General features: G+C 35.3%; 1 protein-coding gene across 1 annotated transcript in view; it reads right to left on the bottom strand.

Moving 5' to 3' along the window:
* Positions 1–780: 780 nt before the first annotated feature.
* LOC132704421 (protein O-mannosyl-transferase Tmtc3-like) overlaps positions 781–25,997 on the bottom strand; it is a 91,297-nt gene continuing 66,080 nt past the window's right edge. The window contains exons 5-9 of the mRNA XM_060674414.1: positions 21,126–21,241; positions 16,124–16,555; positions 8,806–9,558; positions 3,678–4,145; positions 781–3,282 (exon numbers count right to left, since the gene is read on the bottom strand). Coding sequence (XP_060530397.1) covers positions 2,800–3,282; positions 3,678–4,145; positions 8,806–9,558; positions 16,124–16,555; positions 21,126–21,241 — 2,252 coding nt within the window. The 3' untranslated portion in view covers positions 781–2,799. The remainder of the gene's footprint in view (positions 3,283–3,677; positions 4,146–8,805; positions 9,559–16,123; positions 16,556–21,125; positions 21,242–25,997) is intronic.

The following is a 25,997-nucleotide window of genomic DNA, read 5'->3' as shown; positions in this document are numbered from 1 at the left end:
TATAAACGTAATAATACCTACGTCTTTTTGACGTGATCGTGCTCACCGTTTAATGTAAAATAATTATCAATCAAATATTTCGCAATTTAAATATTAAAGCAAATAAAAAAAGTACTAATATAGTAAATACCAGGAGGAGCTTGGCAAAATTTTCAAAAAATATGCGAGTAGAGTCATCTGCAGTCAAAACTCCAAACTATTGAACCTGTTTCTAAACGTTTCTCTCATCGTATGCCCCAACATCATGCGGAAGGTGTAGTTCTAAACTTGCAGATGGCGCCAGTGGCGGTGACGGCACTGCGTACAAATTTAATCGATATGTTCTGCAGTATCACAAAATTGTAACCCCAAAATTTCCGCAGCACAGGTTCTGCTCTAATTTAACTTATTTTACACACACAATTTCCCCTCTTTATTCACAATTAATACGGATATATATTTTTTTATTGGAGTCAGGATATGTTTTCTCAAGATTGAGAATGAAGTTCGAGTTCATGCCGATTTGTTGTCCGCCATCTTGTATTTTAGAAAACAGGAAAATTTTGAATATAATCTTAATTTTCGATTGCTAAAATTACGATTTTATTTCGATCTTCGAAACGTGCAGCTCTCTTATTTCGAAGTTAGTTTAACTGGGCATATTACGAGTAAAATTGTTAGGATTACCGCTGACGCGACGAATAGGTCGCATTTTACAGAACTGATCAAATATATATACATATTGTGATTCCGTCTACGTGCCGAAGAAAGGCAAAAATAAAACGCATCAGAATTTGCCTACAGCTTTTAATATAAAATTGTATATTCGGGGTTAACAACTTTTTATCGGAAAACCTCTAAAAGAAAAACAAAACTCAGTCACAGGAATAATAAACATACCTCCACATTATACACCTTTTTACAGAATTATTTATCATCGTTTATTTAAAATTCTATATGAACAGTTTGACAACATAGAAAAATATTTATATCTATATTACAAAATCATTTGCCTTAATTAAAGATTCCAAGGCACCCTTTACATAATTAGAGCGTCCCGCGAAAATGCCGTCGCTCGCCGCCATCTTCAACTCGACATAACGAGAGAGACTGGCCCGAGTGGCCGTATTCGAGCTAGACGCAATCTTTATAAATAAAAATCGAGAAGGAAACGAGGATCCACGGTAGCTGAATATATTTTGGAAATTAAATATCCAAGCCAACAAGTTCTATCTAAAAGAGTCATCATCATTTGGCCACGTGGATTATAATCTAAACTATTTGCTAAAAGACCTTAACACCAAGACATTTATGTAATATTTACTTTTTAGCATTTTTATATACTAGAGTCGACGGGAAAACGAAAAATAAATCATCGGGTATTTGTGACTTGCCCAGCGAAACGCTCTCCACGTAGCACTCAAAATATTGTCACATTTATAGATTCCATTATAAAATAATTTTAATGCTTCATTTGGCCGGGCAAATCGAAACCTTAATGTTAGAATTAATGGCGAAATCTAAGTAACTAACAAGCGTTTTCAAAATTAGGGAAAGCGTTTGAGAGACGTGTAAAAATTGTGTGTGTGGTCAACGCAGTCGAATGGCAAAATAAAAATACTGATTAAAGAATGGTAAATCACAAGAAGATCACAAACAAACATCCAAATCAAAGACGTATAGAAAGAATTTTTTGTGTAATTTTTAGTCGCCCGCGAACGCTACAGGAAGACGTTTTGAAGTCGAATACAAAAATAGCCTCTTTGTTAATGTTGTTTTTTTAGGCCATATATCCGTAAGTGATCGCAAAGATCCATAAAAAAATCACTGCACCGTGACCAAAACGAATTTTCTCAAAAAGAAAAAACAGCGACAACAAGACAAAGAAAGGTCACTCGCTAGCTAATTTACTGCTGTAACAAATGAACACCCGCACCACCATCTATCCGCCCATAAACGAATTGACCGTTGACCAGAACGCCTCATTGAACTAGATACGTATAGTCCCGCAGTAAAAAGGTGCTGGTCGAAAACGAGAAGATGGCCGCTGGCGAGTGTTTATATACGTGAAACGTTGTTTTACGTTTTTTGATTTATACATACTTCATTTGAATGGTAAATTGTTTAAGTTCGGTTTCGTGCTTAATTACGCTCACGGATTAAACAGTTTCTAGACTGCTTAAATATATACCCTTGCAAAACAAGCCAATATGAAATTAGGAGAACGATTGACGTTATTTGTATATATTTTAGAAGCATTATATTTTTATTAAGGGGAAAAAACCTTAACCTTGATATTAGAGGGGGATCTGTCTTGTCCTCTTAATGCTATTCTTATTCACGTAGTGTTTTCAGTATCAAAAACTATAGTACCAAATTTTTAATTGGCCTTAATAGGTATTCCCAGAGGCGCCACGTCATAGAAAGCTCCGAATTCTTTAATACCATCTTTGATTTGCATTTTCTGAGCGCTCAGAAAACCGTTCCAATTAACGTTTAGATATATCAAATATTTCTTAAGTACATTCTATCCGAGAACGAAAATGATTGTAAACATTAAGTCACATACGGGTTATCATCATCGCATGCTGAATGTATAAAAAGTGTTTTTTTTTGTTTAGGATTAAATTTAATAATTAGACTTTCACGTTTAGGTCAAAATAGAATTCAAACGATTATTCTGAGTATCACAGAATCAACACTACATCTAATGGCTCGTATAAAATAGTCCTTAGAAATTGAGTATAAAGTACCATGAATTCAACTCTCTAGTCGTTCCGGCGTTAAAAGATCTCAATTCTCAGATCTAGTGGCTCATTGCTAAGACATGCCAGACGATGGTTCGTCGACGTCACTACCGACGTCACTCTGCGTACTCCTATTCGAGCTGATTTCAGTTCCAGATTCATTGTATTCAGTAAAACTGGCGTATTCCGTATTGTCGACGTTTTTCACAAACATCGGCTCGGTGTCCACCACTCTGCTGCTGTACCTCTGCTTCTCCGTGTCTTTGCTCACCACCGGTTGAGTCCTTTTTTCGTTTTCGTCGATACTCTTGTTCGACACCACTTTGCTCGTCTCCTTGGAATCGTTCTTCGGCTGACCGTCGACGTTGAGTTTCGCTATTCGATTCTTCACGATTTGCAAATGCTTGACGATGTATTCTTCCTCGGGGGCGAGACTGTGCGCTTCTTCCAGACATTTTTGGGCCTCCAGTAGTTTTCCGCGTTCAACATGCACCACGCAAAGGTTGTGAAGACCCTGGATATTTTCCGGCTCAAGCTCCAAGATTTTTCTGTAACACTAAACCAACACCTATTTTCATCATGCCATCGCAGAGTTTCGTCAAAAGTACAGGGAGAATTGCCCGAAAACACACAATATTATTGATTATTTTGAAGACAATTGGGTGGTCCCAAGATTCGATTTTCAAATCAAAAATTCCAACGAAGGTAATGATAAATGAAAGATTCGGCAAATAGATTAGTAGCAGGTAGTAAAAAATATAAAAATAACGCTTAATGCATTGGACACTATGATGTGTGAAACTTTGCTTTGCTTAAAATAATGAAAGCTATTTACTTTCTTAGTCCTTTGATCTACTTTTATTTGGTTGACAAGACAATAAGGAATGGCAATTTTTTTGCCACTTCTCCTGCCACAATTTCTCGGGAGAGCTCTTTCTTAACGGTACTCACATTTTCTGCGGCATCCAGATCCTTGATATTATTGATATAAATATCCCCCAACAAGATAAGTCCCTTCACGTGGTCCGGATGATACTTAACCAGTTGATTTAAGAAAGGCGCCGCCTCCAGAGGTCTCTGGTCGTCGGCCAGAAGCAACGCGAGATTAAATAGTGCACTCCTGAAGTCGGCCTTCAAGTGCACGGCCCTCCTGAACCAGTGTTCCGCCTCCTCGATGTCCTTTTCGTCCATCGCCAACATGCCCAAGTTAAAATGGACTCTCTCGTTGTTGGTGTCTTTAGCTAGCAATTTCAGCAACCTTTCGCGTGCCGTTTTTCGAAACTCTGCTCGTCCAAATTCCTGGAGCAGTATGGCGGAGTTGAGCAAGGCTTGTTCGTGTTCGGGATCAAACTCGAGAGCTTTGTCGAGGTAGGCCAGAGCTTGCGACGCTTTACCCTGTTCCAGGAATACTACGCCAAGCTGGAAATTAAGAAATCACAATTGTAAACTCTATTTTATGTAGTCACTCACTCCCTCCTCGAATGCGTAGACATTCGTTAATACATTCCTAGCAGTATACTGCCTTCATATTGAACTCATTAGTTGATTTCGAGATTTCTGTTCTATTCACATCCTTTAATTTAAATATTGGATATTTTTAAATAAATATCTAAATAATATTTCAATTAACTAGATTTTCCTTTATATTTCGCGAATATATTTGTGTTTTATATTGCAAACTATCAAATATTGTTGGCTAAGACATACGGATTATCTTTGATTACATCACTATACGTGACGTAATGGCACTACTCCCCCGACTGGAGTATACTTTTTCCATTGTTCATACTCTACAGATTTTCTTGAAAAACGATGTACATTAGAAATTTCAAATAACCAAAGTTCCGACAGAACTGGAGTTTGGTGGGAGACTTTGGGTACACCAGTAAAAAAGAAGGCTACAATTTATTCCTGACATATTTTTTGGATAAAGAAAGAAAGAAAAAATCAATTTGATTGTTTTTGTATATAATTTGACTGGATTACCATATTTAGGGCTATTTGTCTGAAGTTAAGTTATTATACCAAGTTGCCCCTTCCATGGGAGGAGTCGTAAGTGTTCGGAGAAGTAATAATTCAAACGGCGAGGCCCTCTATTTGTATAGTAATTACACGTTCGAAAAGCCGAGTTATTTTTCCCTTAGCAAACAAACTTAAAGCGTCAAAGCGGCGAAGTAAGTTCCATCGTAAAAGAAACCATTAATATTGTCGAAACTTGGTACACGCTAATTAAATTTGTTTTCGAAACTGGGCGTATAACCCGTTACGTTTTTTTTTTTCGTTCAAAGCGGATATAATAAAAAAAAAAACCTGCGGTTATTAAAAATGGACGACATCTCTAATTTCAACGTAATTGGGTATGCGGAAAGGCTTAGTTCGCGACGAAGCCCTCTGTGGTGCAAATTTCACTTAAGATACGTTAAACGTAGCGGTAAACTCTAATAATGGCGAAGGGTGCGTTTCGTCTATTATTTTGATGGGCAATTTAAAACGTGTTATGTAGATTTTCGGAGAAATTATAGAGCAGCCCAGGGCCGAGTTTTAATTAGACCCTTCGAATTTGAATGGGTAAATATAAAGAAACTAAGCTGCGATCTCCGGCAGCGTGGGTACAGAGTTTCCAGGAAAACGCCGGTAATATAAAACGGTGGACCAGGATTAATGGACAGAATAAGAAAAGTAATCAGTTGCGTATGCAAAAAAACGCACCGAAGACTGAACAAAATTAAGAGTTCCTCTTCGTCGGTGAAAGAGATAGGGTGGATCACATTGTGTGAAATATTAAACAGAGAGAACTACTAAAGGGGATTTTCAACAATTTTCTACAATAGGTGATTCTCATATTTTGCTCTATTTGAGAGCCCTCCAAATTGCTCCCTATATGATGGGCACTAAAATAGTGAGCGTATTTCATTTTTTAGGGGAGGACCAGGGGTAAACCGCAATGGAATGGCGGTGGACAGTATGAAGAAAGTGGAATTACACTGAATATTTTTGAAAGAAAAAATGATTTCTTTAAAACTAAAAATTACTTTCAAAATTTTCATTCAATTTGGAGTAAATTTCTCTTCTTTTTTTTTTTCGTACAACTGGTCGATTTCGGGTAAAAATGGTATTGCTGATAATAGTATATTATGTAACAAGTGTGGTAAGCGACATTTGAGTCACTAGTGATTTAGGAATTTCAGTAAAATACTACTAATACTAGTAATGCTATGATATTAAGATATTCAGGTTTTTTTCGGTGATATTGTACATTTATATGTTCATTGGTTCGATTTTGATTATGTTTTTTATTGATTTCTCGGCCCTAACTGTTATGCAGAATTTAGTTTGGGCTATACTAACGCATAATTTTATTATTTGTCATTATTCACTATGCGATAAAATATCTTTTATTTAAATTAATGAATGTCAACGCTGAATATACTTATTTTTAGTGAACTATTTTGGAGCCAACGATTTGCTTTAAATATCATATAACAATGCTAATATCTCGAAAATGGGTTGTTTCGTCAAAAGAAATGTATAACTTTTTTTCTTAAACTTTTCAAAGAAACTTCCGCGGGCTACTGCGATACTATTTACAAAACTTCTACTACTGTTGATAAATCGAACTTGCTGACGTTTCGTCCGCAGAGCAGAGCTTAGATAAAACTGGCTCGTATTCTACTTTGGACCTGCTTATATATTGTTTGAGTGGGGGCGGAGCTGAAGTAGGGAATTCCGTGGAATTTCGAGAAATTATACGTAAAAAAGGAATTACGGGTGCACACCCTTAGCTCTGCCCTGCATAAAGGGTTATACAATTTTTTTGGGTAGTTTGAAGATTGCAACAAAAACGTTTATTATGGATAAAATAAATTATCGTCCAGGAACGAATGGAATGACAAAATGTTTTACCACCGTTTTTTAAATAAGCTGTCCATATTCAACATATAAAACAATAAAAAACATATAAACAATAAAAAACTTGCAATTGTTTTTATTCATATTGCCCCTGCATGTTATTTTTTGTGTTCTGTTTAAAATGGACCAATTTAAATTGCAGACGTTTAAATCAGAAATAGGATATGATTCAGTGAACTTAAGAATTTTATCATTTTAGCTGACTTCGTTTAGAAATCTCCTAAGAGGAGTCCGCTTCGGTTACAGATCGCGTACACCGTGTGCCAAATAAAAAGAAAAGTTTCATGGACTCTCCAGAAGATTTAAAATGTTCATCAATCATCAATTTTGTTTTTTTAAATGGAATGCATATTTCGACGTTTTTGGAATCCTTGGTTAAAATAAAGATCACTTTCTTAAGAAATTTTTACTGGCATTTTGCAGAAATTAAGGTTATGTGTTTTTTTTTTAATATTTTGATTGCCCCATATAAAATTGTGTTGTGACGCTACTGATACAGTTATTGCAACGAAAAGTTAACCACAGACTAAGGAGATGATACACAACTCAACCAGTTTGACAGATATGCCTTAACTTATACAGGGTGTCCCAAATAGGTGGTGCCGTTTTGGCGAATTCAATTAACAAAATATCAAGATTTTCAAATGGAACACACTATATTTTTATTCAGATATCAATTCCAGGACAAAAAATAAGGTAAATTTGTAATTTGTATTTATTTTTTGAGATATTCGAGGTTTAGGATAACACCCTCAAAAATTCTTATTGAATTTAAAGCTGCCCACATTAGGGCATTTGTTGGCAATATTAGGTATTTCTTAAATAGCAAAGACATGATCGCTTTATTTGGCACGCGGTGTACATGTGCATATAGACCTCACTCGCGAACAATATCTTATGACACAGTCTTAACGATACCGTTGTCGCTGAGGACAATCTCTTAATATTTACGGGCAACAAATTCCACCTATCGGACTGCAGATTTAAATTGTATGTTCTGTAGTCAATCCTTTGAAATTTTTGACAGATCGAATCAGCGTGAGACCCTTTGCTAATTGCTGATTTTTCGATATTTATTATTATGGCACACTACGCCAATGCGATGTCTAAGTAGGGAGACTGTTTGGCTTGGAACGTTCGATAGCGAGGACTTGGCGCCCTCGAAACGTCCCGGATTCGAACAATGGCGCGTAATTTTTCGACACAAAAGCAATTATCTCCAATAAACGGAAATTAAAGGTGATAAACGGATGAAGGGGATGGATGGTTTTTTCATTTTCCGCTAATACGTGTGTCTGTTGTGGACGGTCCATTACTGGTGGTCGATTCGATCGGTGAAAAAAGGGAACAAAAAAAAAAAACAATATAGTAATTAAGTGGCAAACTTTGAAAATTTGTACTATATAAATCGTGTTAGTAGCCAAGGCAGACAATCGCGGCGCGTTGTGTACAGCTTTGGAATGAATTTTTATTTTTTCATGATCTGTAAATTCAAATTTAAATCTTTTTAACAGTATCTAATTAAAAGACTAATGATACCAAACATCAATGAAGGTTTTGGGATAAATTTAATGTAGAGTGACACCTGTAGTAATAGGGGTTGATTTCTTGATTTCATTGATTTTTTTGTTACATACATTATTACTAATGGCAGATAACTACGATAAGACATTGTTTTATATTATTTCGCGTTTTTACTACCTATCTAAGTTTTTTGGGGTATATCGTTTAGTAGTAGAAAAATTGAAGTTTGCGCATAAATATTTACATAAAATGTTAGATCACCCTTCTTATTTTGAAAAAAAAAAAAAAACAACGAAAAAAAATCTTTGACGTTGACGTTTTAAAAAAAAAATGAATTATTACAACCTGCAAAGACCATTTTAGATGCACAATTTTGATCGAGTTCATCAGGTAGATACCCGGTCATGGGGTATTGGAAAAGACCAGCAGTCGAATGGAAATTCTAACCGACGCCTGAGTTATCCCCTCCTGATTTTCCGGCGACAAAGGCGGGCGGGGGATGGGGTTATAAAACACCCCGCACTGGCGCGAGAACTGCCCCATTTCCTCGATATATTATCAGTTTAAAAGTCGAAGGGGCTTAACAATGGGGATTAGGCGGGGAATGGCGGCGACCGTTTACATTTTGAAAAATGAATTTACTTACATTGTAATAAATGTCCGGATTGTTGCTGTCGTACAAAAGGGCCCGCTCGTAAACCTCTTGCGCTTCCTTCGTCCTATTCAGTTTTATCAATATATCGCCTCTATTAATATACGCCTGGGTGTAATCCGCTCTCATGCTGATCGCCTGCCGGTAAAGCATGTCGGCCTCTTCCAATCGCGTGTGGTTCTTCGATATCAAGTTGGCCAGGTTGAGGAAAACGTTCAGGTGATTCGGAGCAATCCTAGCCTGATAGGACTCGCCTGGTTTCGCTTTGGGTAACAGCGATTTCGCCTTAAGATAAGCCTCTTCCGCTTCTTTATACATTTTCAAGTGATTGTAAGTGCGTCCGACGTTGATGTAGGCGCCGACGTCGTCGTTTTGGACGCTCACCGCAGTTTTGAAAAAGGCCAATGCGTCTTCGAACTCGCCGCGACTTTCTAACGCGTGGCCGACGTTATTGAACAGTTTGGCGTTCCGTTGGTTGACCCGCAGACCCGACATGAAAATCGTGTATTCATTCTCCCAGTCCCAATTTCGTAAATAGGTCTTCGTCCCGTGGGAGAGGAGCATGAGACACAGACAAGCCCACGCGAGCTTTCTGTTGAGTTTTTCGCGGATAGTGTGCCAGCCGTAAGCGATCATCATGCAGAAACCCATCGATGGCATGTAGAGAACGCGTTCCGCTACCACGAATCCCACGGGGAAGAATAGATTCGACGCTGGTACGAACGGCAGTACCAATAGGGACGTGCTCTGTAAGATAAATGAAAAACAGCTTTGAAATTTTTGAAATATAAAAAAAAATTACGCTTTTCTAGATTTTTCTACTTCTACAATGTACCTTTGCATTTTTCAGAATTTTGGAAGCCATTGTACATTGTTTAATTAGGTCGGCGCCGCATGGGAAACTTTTTATTCTAAAGTACTTGTATTTTTGAAAATATCGACCATTATTATTAAGGCAGTAGATCATAATTCAAGATTCAAGATTGTTGTCAGATATCCAACCATCCGTAAGGTATGATCACAAAATAATTTTCATAAAAGAATAACTTCGTATGAAATTCAATCTCACTACGGTATTGCGGCAACCACAGCAAATGAAGAAGACAAAGAAGTGCCGGAAGAAACATCTCCAACTTGTCATAACGCCGTAACAGAGATCAAAAATGTAAAACGATTTTTAGAAAATAGAAGCAATACAGAAAATCGTATTTTAAGTTCTGTATTTACAGCAAATTATTCTTATAAATCGGCAAAAGTAAACTCTAATAAAGGAATTTTTTTACATATACATACATAAAATAAAATAAATCTTTTGTTAGGTCGTTTGAGCTTTCCTTTATAAGACGTAGTATGTCCAAGAATAAATAAAAACAAAGATCTAAGCATATGGTTTTAATTCTTTTCTGAAGAAAATTTTGGTATAACGTACCTATTATTAAGTTCCCACCTGGTACGGTTTAACTAGGTTTTACTGCATGCAAATGAATTGAATAAAAAGTTAACTGACACGTAGTAAGTATCATTACTTTAACCTTACGGGAGCTGCCATTTCTTGTATTTTGTTTTTTTTTTTATTTTATAAATTATCAATATTAATAACGAGAAGTTTATAAAAACATCAGATAGATAATATTGGGTATCTGACCATAGTTTTCAATTATTATCAATTTTTGTAGGCACTTTACTCTCGTCTATAACTATTTGGTATATGAGGTATTCACCAGTCTCAACAAAAGTTATATTTCAATTTCAAATTTTAGAACAATCAGAACTTTTTATAAAGACTAAGCTGTTATCATAAAACCCAAAATAAAAAGTTTTCCATATTATATAATAACTTAATTGGGCACGTTGTCTATAAGGAATTTTTTTGTTGTACAACAACAGGTAAAAGGTTTTCAGCCCGAATTCACAAGGACCTAAAATTTAAATTGCCTAACGAATCAAGAAAAACACCTTAAAATATAAATCCAGAACCAGAATCAACGCGTCAATCCAAAACAATTTCATTGCTTATTGGACTACATTAATATTTCGTACGAAGCCATATTTAGGCAAAAATGTTACTGTTTATTCCGTTATGTGTTTGCAAGAAAAATTGTTAGTAAACAAATATGAAGCATCAAATGTCATTTTTCCCGTTGTCAAGAGGTTTCGATTAATGACAACGCACACAAAAAACCGTATCTCTATAAAGTATAAAATATATTTCGCAATAAATTCCGGCGACAATATCACAGAAGATATACCTATCTATATTTATATTTTCCGACGTTTTAACAAATAGGATATAAAACGTCGAGCTAAATTCGAATCCTTTATGTATATATGTGCTTTATATTTATGTTGCATCAAATTGTAACGAAATAACAAATGCCTAACAAATATTTGCCTGAGTCCCTGAAAAAGATGCTTCTGCCAGGTTTGTCGACCATAAAAGATAAAAAAATATTTTGCAGGGAAAGTAGTCATATTTTGATAAACTGTCAGGATACTCCTTGCGTTAGACGAAGAACGAGCTACAGTGTTCAGCAATTACGTCGTCGGCTACTGCCGTGCCTCGATAAAAGATCGTAAGAGAGATCGTTTTGACATAGGGTTGAGAGAACGAGAGAGGAAAAGAGAGGAGTGCCACAGAACAAATAATAAAAGCGCAATTTTTGATCTATCAGCGTCGAAGGAAATAAACCTGATAAGGTCGACGTTACATTGCAAACTGCCATTTTCTCGCATCAAAGCCAACTTTAACAAGGCGGAAACACTTTTTACGAGAAAGTATAAACCGAGAAACGAGCTCTATCACAGCTACCGTTCAGCAACAAATTTAGAACGCGTCTGGTGTGTCTTTATGTGTGTGTGTCGCTTAATGGCTTGCCGATTGTGAAACTGCCACGACGTTAGCTGCTCGATAACTTGTTCCAGTACCGAGGAAGTGATTTTAGAGTCACCCGCTACTAAATAGAAACCTTATATCAAAAATAACCAGATTGCAATCGAAAAAAAAAATCGGCACTACTCGAATGTAATTAGTCAAGCAGAAAATAAACACAAAAAGCTCTAGGAAATTGGTTCGCGAGAAACTGAAGAAACAAAAAAATCACCCAAAAATTAATTTAAAAATAAACGACACATTAAAAAAAATAAAAATACACTAAAATGTGATATATTTGAGGTAAATGAAATATTAGATATGATACGCTCGTTAAAAAATCAAAAGTCAATGGGGGCAGATGAAATACCAACCACGCACGCATAATTTGAGTTAAATAAAGGCAAAACAAGTATAATAGTTAAAGATATGATGCTAAATTAATTTGTTTCGTAAAATACAAATCCTATTAAATTTTAGATATTCAAGCTGAGAAGCTTCAGATTTTGATCTGCTTTCTCTAATTTTGATATAAATCCGAGAACATTAGCGTTGTATTAATACTCCGTGTCTGTTGAATTCCTTTTTAAGGGTAATATTATAAATTCAAACAAAACAGTTTGTTACTGCTTCGTTCAATTCTTCCTTCAATTCTTTTTCAATGCAATTTTTTAGATAATGCTAAAGAAAAAAAGGCTAATCAATAGTTTTTGTGAAGAGCATGAGCATTGGTAAAATCCATCACTTTATTCGGTTTATATTCCAAAAAATTTATAAATATGTCGCTCGTAGTTATCTTCAATAACTTCTGTTAACTAAATTTTAAATTATTTCTTTTGCTTTGATTTTTTTTAATTTCATTTAAAGACAATGTATTTTGTTTTTAAATTAACCGTTTAAATGGTAATATTTCAATATAGGTTATTAGTTATTATTGCTACAGGCAGGGTAGGATCAATATATTAACAAAAAAGCGAATAAAGAATGTGTAAGAACAATATTGAAATTGTAGTACTTAATGGACACTGCAGATTTTCTTTTGAACGCCTTTATGGGACTTGGAAAGACTCTAGTTTGTCTAAAATAACTGACTCCAGCAACTTTTTAGTTGCTATGAAATGCGGCGTTATAGTGACTATCTTTTAAAATTTTATTTATGTTATTTCTGAACATCCTGTACCTCGAACTTACCATTACATGACGTCACTCACATAGTTTTTTTTAGATGTAGCTAAAACCACTTTTTTGTAGCTGATTTGTATGAAGATGTTGAAGCTCCTAAAATTACAAACAAACCGAAACGCATTTTAAACATTCTTTAAAACCGTTATTTGCTTTTGAAAAATGATTAGAAAATTATTTTTTATATAATCATTTAAAGGTGATGCTTTAGGCAATATTTTTTATAATCTGATAAACTTTTCGGTGTATAATAGTCAGCGCAATACGATTGGCAATTGACACGTCGAGTTTTAACGTCATAATTATCCCAAGGGAAAGAGTTAATTGTCCTAACGTCGACTCGATTCGAATGTTATTATCGAAATTGTTAATTGCTCAATTACCATTTTCGGACAATGTTATGGATTAACGGGGAACATGGACGAAATTAGGTTTGGTCGGGCGTTAAAATCACAATGAAAACACGAAGAATAATGGACGTTGTGACTATACTCCGTGCATTAACGTCGCCATAATAAAATTAACCCGTGATCGGATCAACGTATATTAATCGAGAAACAAAAGAACGTACGACCGATCGTATTGGATATTCGGGAATGCTAAATGATTCTGCGAATGCCCCAGAGCAAAACGTCAACGAAACAACAACAAAAATTCATTAGATACGCGATTCGTGAATTGTTTTACGCGTTTCAACGCTGGCGGCACATAAAAAAAAGAAGCTTTTTCAGTGTGCTATCATATTCGCGATAGACGTTCAAAAATTCAATTCGAAGCATCGATTTAGCCATACATATTTTAGATTTCACCTTTGAAGTTCAATAACGAGTTTTTTACACAGAGTGTGTAATTTATGCTATAAAATTAGCAACGTCATAAAAGTCCAAAAGTTTTTAATAAAAAGCATATTTATGAATTTAATTTTTTAGAGAAATTTCCATTGTTCTGTTATTATATTAAAAAGCGCGCTCTAGCGGCATCCTTAAGAACTTGACCCTATGCAAATAAAATGGTTTTAACGGAGCAATAAACATTATTTCCAACGTAGATATGTCAAAAAAGTGTTAAACAAAAATCACTTGAACAAAGAACAATCTGCTTCTATTGGTGTAACCGATTAATTAATTAATCAATCCGATATTTTTGGATATTTTTATAGAAGAAAACGAAGATCTCCCGCTGTACGTAATAGATCTGTCAAGACATTGCCTGAAAAACGCTTACTTTATATACGACGGGAAAATTTACCGACAAATAGATGGAGCAGCAATGGGATCAGCTCTCTCACCTGTGATTGCCAACCTCTTCATGATTTACTTCGAAAAGAAAGCAACAGAACATCTGAATTCCATTCACCCAAGGATTCAATTTACAATAGAACCTGAAGAGGATAACAGTCTGCCCTTTTTAGATGTGCACATCACAAGGACCGAAGACGGACATTTGGAACACACTGTCTATAGAAAACCAACACACACTAATAGATATCTGAACGCTAAATCTCATCACCACCCATCACAGATACAGGCAGTGGCAAATACATTAATTGCTCGGTCCTTCAGACTCACAAACGAGAGGAACAGAGATGAAGAACTGAAAAAAATTAGTACCTGTCTTCGACAAAACGGATACCAAAGGCGCATCATCAGCAATGCAATCGGTAAACAACAACAGCCGCAGCAGAGAGTGCAGGACGAGACCCAACCAAGATCGATCGCTGTCCTGCCATACATCAAAGGGGTTACTGACAAAATAGGTCGAATATTACAGAAACACGACATATCAAAGGCATACAAACTTGATCATACCATCGGAGCAATACTAAGAAACCCAAAACAAAAAATTACTCTGGAAAACCAAGAAGTATATAGTGTAGCATGCGAATCGTGCAGCCTGACGTATGTGGGACAGACCAACAGAAGAATTTCAGCCAGGCTCGAGGCACATCGTTTAGCCATAAGAAACAAACAAACAACATCTGCTTTGTTTCAGCACAAACATCAGACAGGCCATAAAATTGATTTGGGTACTTGCAAACAAATAGCTAATATTCCTGATTTTAAGACTAGGATTATACGAGAGACCATCGAAATAGAAAAGTCCGGGACACCTCAATACGAGAAACGACGCTCTGCATTTATCCAACACGTGGAGAACGATAATCAAACAGCAGAGCGATGCGCAGCAGCCAACGGGGACATCGCCACTACGATCGGGTGAAATTAACAACGCGACAATTCGGGGGGCGGAGCCACCTCCCTTCCCGCACAAGCAGCACCGTTACCATCTCCGGCGCAGAGTATAAATACCGCACGCACCGCCGATAACCTCCCAGTGTTCGAAGTGTTTTCGGAGCGCGAGCATTGAAGATGCCAAGTGAGATTTTGGCGAAACGTCTGCAGGATTCCAGTCGGATGCAGGATTCCAGTCAACGAGTTCAACGAGCGAACGGATGATATCCCGGAATATAGTGTCATCATATATATATATTTTGTACGGATTGGAATCAAATGCAAAGTAGGTACGGATGTTTTTATTAGTAAATATATTGGATAATTTAATTTTGTTAGTTTAAAATTGAATGATATATTATTTTGTTAAGGTCTTTAGAATCGGTTTTGTAATTAACTAATTTTTTGTTTTTTTATATTTCCATACTTTCATAAAGTTCTCTCTTTTTGGTGTTAGGTTCTGTTAGTAGGACTTTAATTTTTTGAAAATTAAACGTGTGTTTGCTGTTTTCGCAATGGCTATGAAGAGCTGTTTTATTTTTTTTGTCATATTTATATATGAAGCAATTGGAATATAATACCCCATCTGTTGTTCATTACTTATGGTTGCTCAAATCGGAAGATAAATCTGTTGGTACATACTGTATAAGTATTAGGCATAACATTTTGACACAGAATCCTGCATTTTGCGCCATTTTGCAGGAGATATGAATTCCTGAAGTGTTCCTTTCTTATTTTAAATGGATGACCACGTAGGCGTTCGTCATTGCTTAAGACCACAAAGGGCACGTCGGATGGAAATTAGTCATGCGCAAACTATACATTTGAATGAGATCCCCTCGCAGCCGACGCGAACTTAATGTTGGCAGGCTAAGTATTTTGAGACGGTCATCGTAAGGTGTTTGTCTAAGTTCTTATTAGTTGTTCCTTTATAACATTTTTTGGCTTCAAAAGCGCATTATCAGCACAGACGCACCTCTACACATCTGGTACATACGTACCCAGACATTGACTAAAATAATGAACTTACGATGATCAAAACCACACTCTGGTGCCTGTTCTCACTAGTGAGCGCCGTCATTCCCAACGCAACCAGGAGACAGTACGTGGCGAGCGTTGCCAAGTTTCTCACGTCGAAAAACGACTCGACCAATGGTATCGTGCCCATCGTCCAGTCGCAGCAAAGATTACATGGAAAGAGCAGCAGCCAGAGATTCACCCCTATCAAGTAATGATAGGTGAGTTGACGAGCCGGCGTCACGGCGACCGACGCAGGGTTATCGAATCGGGTGAAAACGGGAAGCTGGGAGCCCATTATGTGAAGCCGTGCTAGTAGCAGCAATATGGTGGTGGTTAATAGCACCGCTAGCCTCTTCGTCGCGGCGTTCGATTTTGGCAAGTTGTACGACGATTTTGTGTTCACCGCCGATTTCAGGAAGTGTTTGATCTCCTGCAGTCGGACCTGGAATTATAACCGAACGTCAGCTTTCAGGTGGGTCTTAAACATCCTATAGATGGCGAGTACTGTCTGGAAAATCACTTGATTGTGGGAAATTATAAATCAAAAATGCCTATTTTCCTAACACGCTTTCCATAGTTTTGGTGTCTCGCAAAAAGCACGTACGTCAGACTTGCAACCGACGCCGAAAAGTAGACTTTAACGGTTTACCAGTAACGACGTATCATTATTTGTGACTTGTCGGTCGGAAATCGTCTGATAAGACGCCAAATCTGCAATTCTGCACTAAAAAGCGCATTATTGCGGATGACTAGGGATTTCACATAAAATGTAGGCAGCGATACAAATGCGACCGAATATAATTTGCTGGGATCACCGGAACCGCTTCTTTAAACTTGTACAGAACACACCTGAAAACACCTCTTTCTACCGTTACAATAATATTAATCCATCCCCACTACCATCCCTTAAAGTACTCTTGCTTTAGCTTCGAGTTTTTCAGTGCCAATTTATTGGAATACTTGTATTTTTTTAATTTAATAAACTTAAATAAACATTGAATATTACATTACATTATATATATTGTACAGATGTAAACCAGCAAAAATTGGTGATTACTTAAAATATTCATGATTACATCATTGATAACTAGAATGTCAATAATTAAAGAGGCGGTTTTTAGGTACACCACCGATTTCTCTAAAAATAAAAATAATTCTTACAGTGTTAATCCGATGTACCGTTTTGGCTTAAAAAAATAAAAACCCCTTCTCTGCATGGTCATAATAATATCGATAATATGACAACATGCTGAGAATAATTATCATTATTATTTCTTATTTAAGTAATTGTTTGTTTTTTTGGTTGTTTGACATCAGTTTTTAAATTCAGTTCTTCACGTTTTATTAATTTGGTGAACATATCGGAGAACATTTTAAAATGTACGTAGAAGGTTGACTGAAACAACTTCAACATCATTTAAAAGGGGCCCATCGAACAGTAAAAACTCCAGACATTGAAGAAGCACTTTTAAATTTAATAGATGAAAATCCTGAACTTATTACTAGAAAATTTTTTGATTGTCCAAGCGTTACTTCCTAGAGACTTTCCCTGACGCGTTAATTTTTGTCAAGGTTTTTGACCAAGAAATGTTATTTACAGATGCAGCCAACTTTTCCAGAAAACCATGTTTGGGCTGACGAAAACCCCTCTGCAATTGTAGAATTTAAACATCAAGAATAGTTTTCAGTGAATTTGGGCTGTAATTGTTGGAAATTACTTACCCTTTTTCCCACCAGAAACGCTAAATGGTTATAATTATCCACAGTTTTTGGAAGAGAATTTATTAAAATATGTAGTGTTGCAGTAAGAGAATATTTAAAGCACACATTTAGTAACCGGTGGGTAGGTCGCGGCGCATCTCAACCATAGTATCTCCGTAGGTAGATTTAAATAGTTTGGACCTTTTTGTTAAAAGCCTGGTCTATCGCACCCCAGTTAACACTGCAGAAGAGTTGAAGGATCGTATAAGAGCTTCCTGCGGTTTAGTAAGAAAAACTGCGGGTATACTTCATAGAGTGGAGGACATTTTCAACAAAAGGTTGTTATTAAATTTATGAACAGAAAATTTTATTAAAAATTATTAATAGTAATTAATGTTTTTTTTTTAAATAGGAACCTATTTATATTTATCTCCTTGTTAGGATGCTAGAGAACAGCCTTCCAATATTTCTTTTTTATAAAGAACACTAGTTGGTAACTAGAAAACGTTAATTTATGAACCAGCTGTTTTTGTACATCATTTTTATTTTTTCGTTTACATTAAAATTTGCTCTGAGATTCGATACCACCACCGTGGCACAAATCAAACAGATAAATCCAAAAACGTCCACCAGAACTGTTTCATTAAACATTCATTAGCCCGGAACGACGAAACTTCGATGGAAAACGGCCATTCGAAGGAAAATTAATAAATTGTCGAGTCCGACATTATTTAACGCACCTCTCTCTCTCTCTTTCCCCTATTTAAGTCCCCGAAGCCGATGGAAATATAGGACGCGATGGTTGGGCGCTTAAAAACTATCCCCCGGGGAATTTGAAGCTGCGGGTTGTATGACTGGACAAAAATCCGGCTTTTGTTTCCATTTTTGTTAATGTCGGTAGCTTAAATCGGAAAATGGAAAATAAGTCTTGCCGTCGACGCCAAAGAAGGACTTTTTTTCAATTTTTCGGTGGTAATTCCCAGAGTTTCGTCAGATGAGTGTTATTTTTTAGGGGCTTACAAATCAACTAGTAACTCAAAAATAATGGACGAGGAGAGATTTAGTTATACAGACTGGTTTGCAAAAGTGTGCGGCCGCCAATAGGGTTCTGAACGTGTTCTAAGGAGTATTGTCAACGAGAAAGTGGAAACCAGTGTACAGGTCAGTAATATGACCTCTTTATCTCACTCGTTTCGAAAATTAAATACGGCATCCGGATGGGAATTTTTAAATAACCAAAAGACCCATCGGGAATATTGTAATTTCTTCGACACATGCACATTGCAGAGAGTTTTTTAAACTGATGTCTATATCAACTTTGCCTTGTATTTATATGCAGGGTTGTGTATGTATGTGTATCAGACAACCTTTCTTTAAAACCATCTTCAGTTGCGTCATAATTGCTATCAAAACATCTCTATCAAACAAATCTTCTATGGCTGTAACTAACAGTAGCATAATATTTGTGGGAAAATCTGAATGGTCGGTATAATGATTTTCAATTGCGTCAGGAAAAATACTCAACAATTGGAAAGGTCCGTATTTCCTTTAACTGACGTTTCTTAGAAAAAGCATGTAGGAACAAAATGGAACCGGAACATGTAACGCAAGAAAAAGTTCGCATACTTTAAAATTGTGTTGCCAAAGAAAATTGAATGCATATTCACGGAAAAATGAGTTTCGAGGAAGCCTCTCTATTTTGATAACATTTCCAGGAACAATTTGTCGTCCGCCAAATTGGAGACAAACGAACGTTCCCGATAGCAGATGAAAAAGTTTTGCGAAAAATAAAATTCTTGGAAATATATACGACCGGTACGGATAAAGTGGATAAAATTGAAGAAAACTACGCAACCGTTGCGGTACTCTTATAATGGACTGTCAGAAACTTTAGACAAACAAGAATACGCATTTATGACAAAACAGGAAAATTATTATAAATATTTGGTTGTTTTGTTATGCCAACAAATTTTGTAATCATACGTTGACTTAAAAAAGAGCAAAACCAAATAGAAACAAATACTAACATATGCTTTTAATATATATATTATTTGATATTCCTGTACGTCATTACCAATTTGGGATGGTAAAAAAATAAGGGTATTCTTCTCATACCTTTATTTGTTTTTTTACTTTTCGAAGAAGCTGCATTGATAATATTATTACAAAATAATCTAAAAAGAAAATATGTGCAGTACCTCGTCGCCCTTACCGAGACACCCGATACAAATAAATATAAAAAAAATCAAAATTTCTTGCGGTTAGTACAAAATTATCGAAATAAGAGAATGTAAAAAAATACGTTCACCTTAAATGGTTCAATTTTCAACTACCATGAAATAAATTTTTTCGCTGATCCATCTGAATTGATTTATTTTTAGGAGCGAAACTGTTAAAATCTATCGCCCACCTATCCCACTCCTGATCACATACCAATTTAGGCTCTTAATTAATGTATTTCCACATCGATAATGGTTTTAACGATAGACGGGAAATGGCATATGACGTTGTCTAGCAGACTACCGGGATAAATAATTGAAGTCGGTAATAGATTGGCTGACGTTAGAGCTTCGCGCTAAAAGCACAAAAAACAGCTGCGATATGAATAGTCCCGCCATTCCAACTCCCCAAATCGATGCATTCTAAAGCGTTTCCACACGCGCAGATTTAAAATATCCTACATTTTAAATAACAGGACTGTGCTAAATATTGCGTGCGGCCTATTCCGATAAATAATTGAAATACAAAATCAAATATTTGTAGGATAAAAAAAATGAATGCAAATAAAAACTTTAAGAAATTTCACGCATATCTGGAGATATTTGCTTATTTTTAATGTTTTAGATTTCAGTCCATTAGATTATTTTTTTCAAAGAGTTTATATCTTTTTGCGTTTCCGGAAAAGATCTTTGGTTTCATTAGTACAGTCATTAGCAAATAGGCGCCCATGGAAGTATTATGCTATTTTACCTGCTAAACTGATGCCACTGGTATTTGTTTCATTTTGATTATATTTCTGTTTGGTATCAATCAAAAATTCCTAAATATTGGATATGTAATTGTTTTAAAAATATTTTCAAAGAAATTATTATAATGCAAAATAAGAAAATTACGGAAAAATTACACAGAAATCTTACATTTAAGAAAGTCCAAATGTTTTGATCAATATGGAAAAAATTGATTATATTTTTTAAATACGTTTAGAATATGTAAAAATTTTTCATTTCATTTCATTTCATTTTCGACGGCCGCGCGATTTTAGATTTTGGTGCTATTAAAGTATGGCGGATTTTATTCGCTCGCCGACAAACCTTTTGAACCACGAAAACCTCGTAGACGGCGCAGACTCCGGCGACGCTTATTCCCTGTTCTTTGCAGAGCATTGCGGTCGCGATCGCCGTCATGGAACACGCCACGAATTTCCATTCTGGAAAACAAATTGCATTATATTACGGAACAAGCACTCGCATATTGCGTGAATGTTTTGTAGTAATTTCATTATCCTTCATCTCATCATTTTGTATTTAAAACATTTTGTTTATTACTTGATACGCTTTGGTCCTCGTGAAACAGACTTATTTAGACAATAATTATTTTACAAATAAAATGAAAAACCAAAAACGGCTTTAAAATTTTGGGGTTTGAGCCGTACACGTCAATCAAAACGGTATGTAAGCCACTTTTCAATGACCTATTCAACATTTTTTTCATTTTCACATTTTCTGATATTCAACTTTTACATTTTTTTATAATAAATGTAATGTCACAATCGTTAATAGTATATTATCCCAACTAGCAAAATGGAATTCTTAAAAGACTGATATGTCCTAGCGTTGTTTTAAGGACTTTTTGTTTTTTATTTTTTTTTTTAATTGCTGCGATTGTTTTGTTTATTAACAAAAATTGTTGTTTTAAATGATTTTACAAGAGGTTTTCCCTGCATACCTATTGCACAAGGGTTCTATAATATGTCATATAACTAGTAGCGACAGCATTATGAAATAGTTACTCAAGCGTGACTTATTAAAGCTGTTTAATGCTGTATAATAATTGCTTTCTAGCATTGGATTGCACTGAATTATAAACCACTTAACTTTGAATACTATAAGACCTTCTTTATAAAATACTTATAGGATAAAATGGTTTATATCAAAATAATTGCATCCTAAGATCTGCGTTATAACACTGTGAAGTGAACGTTAAATGCACTAAGGCATTTAAATTTGTTGAATGGCAAATTCAATTTATGTAACAGCAATTACAAAAAAAAAAATAAAAAAAAAACGAAAAAAACGCAATTTTAAAAAGATTTCCAAAATTTGGAAAATTCGATCAATAATGAAAACGACAATACGACCAAAAATTTGAAATTAGAAGACGGCTATTTCTTGGGGGACCTCTTATAATATTACACATTTCGCTTTAAGGGAACTTTTTACTATGTGGTACTCTCAGCTTCCAACATTGTATGTAATTGTGCTTCTGCTTTTTGAAACGATGCACAACCCTGTCTTTTTGCAATACACGGTATCGACGTCCAGTTAGGGTCAGAAGCGTATTCCGGATCATGTTAGGGGGTCAAACAATGTTCCACATTGTTCCCAACTCATGGGAACGACAGTGAGCTGGTTGTTCTCTTTCTCCACAGTGTCCACTAAACATTTTTTTTAAATTGTAAAAATCTATTTCAGACAGTTAAACATTCACTTTGCGATTAGGATGGAGGAGATATGATATATATCCAGTCCCACCCAATGACGCAATGCTATCAGATGATATCTCAGATATCTTATCCCACCACCGCCTGTAGAGAGCGCGTTGGTACGCCTTCTTGAACTTTTTCAAACATGGATGCCACGTTGGTTTAAAAATTGTATAGTTGAAAGAAAGTTTTACATATTTTATTATTTACATAATTATTTTACGAGTAAAATCTATAAAGGCTGGTTCGGTAACGTATATGTATATGAAATTTTGATTGACCGAAATTTGTATAAGTCGTCACGATAATTTCCGACATATTGAATTAAATGTAACTTGCAGATTCTATTATATTATATTTAATTTATAATTATTAATTATAATTAACCCATTCCATTACCTCGTAATGGTAAAAATACAGCTTAATTATTTGTAATTGATAAAGCATTTTTCTTAAAATATGTTCAATTGCCATTAAATTATTACCAGCTGTTATCAAGTTTAAATTCTTATCAAAATAGATCTGGCAAACTCTGTTCCTGTCGGCGAATCTCAAAATATTATTACTTTGTCAAAATTAGTGGTATAATGCCTAAATAATATTTGTTATACAACAGTTTCATAGAACATTGTTTCAATTTACAATTTATAAAGCATTGCTTAAGACATTTATTTCGATAAAATAGTTGTGTTATAAATCGCCATAATTAAATAACATAATAAATTGTGCATTTATGTTGGGAACATATGAAATTAAAGTGGCAAATGTGTCTTCAATATTATTTAGAAATTTATGCAGTGAAAGGATTCTCATATGCATTAATAATCTATAGAAACCTTTAAGACAAGATAATTTAAAAGAAAAAAAATATTTTACACATTAGTGGTCATTTTTAAAATTTGGTCTGATATTCTTCATAAAAGGATTTCTTAAACTACTAAATGATAATATGTTTTCCTTGTGCGCACAATAACAGCAGTATAAAAAAATATAATGCACCAAACAAACATTTTGTAATGCTTTTATCCCGCCTTGATCTCATTTTGTAAAGTTTTTTATGGTCGACATGTATAGGTAGACCTCTGTAAAACAGTCGCATCATAATTGTATAAACTTTTGCCACCAAACTGTTGTATAACAATTTTAGGTTGTATAAGGATTATTCCATCGTTTTGTTGCTATGCTACTTGAATCCTACACTTTTTCACCAACGAACACGAATACATTCACTGAGCGACATGTAACGTGAACACCAGAACTAAAAAACCGCAAAATAACATCAGTAGAAAATCTACTGAAAACATCGGATCGCTCCCAAACCGCCATTCAATAGGTAAACAACACCCAGAAGGCTGACTTCCGAAAATCCGTGACGTTTCACAAATTGCTATTCAATTTAATATAATAGAAAGCAGAGTCAATATAAAAATGTCAATTTTGAAAAATTAAAAATTTTCAAAGAATTCCATTTATGCTAATTCAGTGTATATAATTGAATATGTTAGAGTAGTGCGTAGAAAAAGTACGGAACGCCCCTTAACATACGAATACCCACTGGTACCGTATCGGCAAGTTTTATCTTTTTTTTTTTAAGTTAGGCAAACTGAGACATATGCCTGTGGTTGTTTGTCTTTAGTCATCGAAAAGGACGTCATAAAGTGACACTTTGCGCACGCTTGCTCTCTGCATAATGAATATTTTAGACTAGTGACTAAAAAAATTGTTTCTCAAACGAATGGCCCGTATACAATACAATACAGAATCCCACAAATTATTCCCTGGAAATGTAGCCTCGTCGGTAGAAAATTTGGGTTTTCGGTTTCCATATTTTGTAAAAATTGAGGAAATTGTAGGTGAGCTAGTAAATTGTGAGGCAATAACTGGTGAACCGGATTATAAAGATACGAATGGAGCTTTTGCTTTTTGTGAAAATTCTGTAATGGACGATTCACTTATCTCCGGCGCTGCACTTAACCGAAGAGAACTCAACCTTGGATTTTCCGAAATACGCATTAAAATTTTATCTTCTTCATCGTGGGTTTTTGCAGTACGTTATTTCTTTTGGAGCGAAATGATCTTATTTCAACTAAACAGTTGTAATTTTTTTTTAAGTTTAAAATTGGGTTGACTTTGATTTGGGTATAGTTGTAGATATCTTAGGGACGACGCAAGTCCACAAAGCACAAATCAGGCGTCTTACTATGACAAAAATTATTATGCCGCGTAGAAAATTAATCAGAACTTAGTGACATGACTGACTTAAAAGAAAATTGCAACATCATAAGTTTGATTGAATTGTAGTAGTACATTATGCAACGAGTGCGGTAAACGGCCTTTGAGTCACTCGTTTATTTGGCACAAACGGAGCGCAGCGGAGCGAGTGTCTAATAGACGAGTTTACCAAACGTGTTGCGTACTATAATTTTTCTACGACCGGAAACATTCGATTGCTCCCAAACCCGTGCAGTAATATCCTCGAAATGTCCGAAGTGGCTCGGATTCCTAGGAAACGAAACTGATGCGTTAAAATGATACTTTCCGCACGCTAGATCGGTGTATAATTAAGAATTTTACCGAACTAATCAAAACAATGCAGCCATTCGCAATTTTACTTGCAATCTATTCTACAGTATATTATGCAACAAGTGTGAATCACGAGTTTGTTTGGCACGAGCGGAGCGAGTGACTTAAAAAGTTTACCAAACGTATGCATACTATACTTTTTCTACGACCGTTCGTCTTTGGGTACATTTTTCCAAAATAACACGAATACATTCACTGACGTGACCATCAGAATTGGTAAACGTCAAAATTCAAGCCGTGCGGTTGAATCTTGTTCATATTTCAACCATAACTTAACATGATTATATTTATCTAATACGAATACGGTGAAACAATCCAAATAAGTTTCAAATTGGTAATTGTCATGTCAGAAAACCTAAAACTGCCAATTTTTATTATTATACTACACAAACTATCTGAATTAATAAGAAAATTCAAAATAAAATTTAAAATTTGAAAACCATGTATCTCCGAAACTAACGAACATTTGTGAGTCTGAGTGAGGAATGTTGAGCACCATCATAATATTTTGGTGTCTAGTACCTCCAATTTAAGGAGATTGCCCATTCTTTATGAATCACCCCGTATATATGATGTTTCGATCGGCACTGTCCTTTACGAGAAACCTGTTTGAAATTCTGACTCATTTTAAATTAAAGTCAAAAATTCTTATTTATTTTCTAGAAATTCTGATTTATTTTTCACAAACTTTGACTAATTTTCCAGAAATTCTAACTAATTTTTCAGAACTTCTGCGCTTCCAGCGCTTTCTTAGGTACGCCACCTCCATCGACAATTTGAACTAGTATAAGAAGACCACAGGAATTTTCTCTTTTGTAGTTAAATTTTTCGCAAGAACTCATCTATTCGTTTAAATATCTATTGTCTTTCACTACCAATATTTCCATCTGGTAATTTG

The sequence above is a fragment of the Cylas formicarius genome, unplaced genomic scaffold (assembly GCF_029955315.1).
Source record: "Cylas formicarius isolate icCylForm1 unplaced genomic scaffold, icCylForm1.1 PGA_scaffold_7__23_contigs__length_41026272, whole genome shotgun sequence".
NCBI classification, from domain to species: Eukaryota; Metazoa; Arthropoda; class Insecta; order Coleoptera; family Brentidae; genus Cylas; species Cylas formicarius.
Note: the sequence above shows the minus strand (reverse complement) of the source record. Positions and strands in the feature narration are given on the sequence as shown.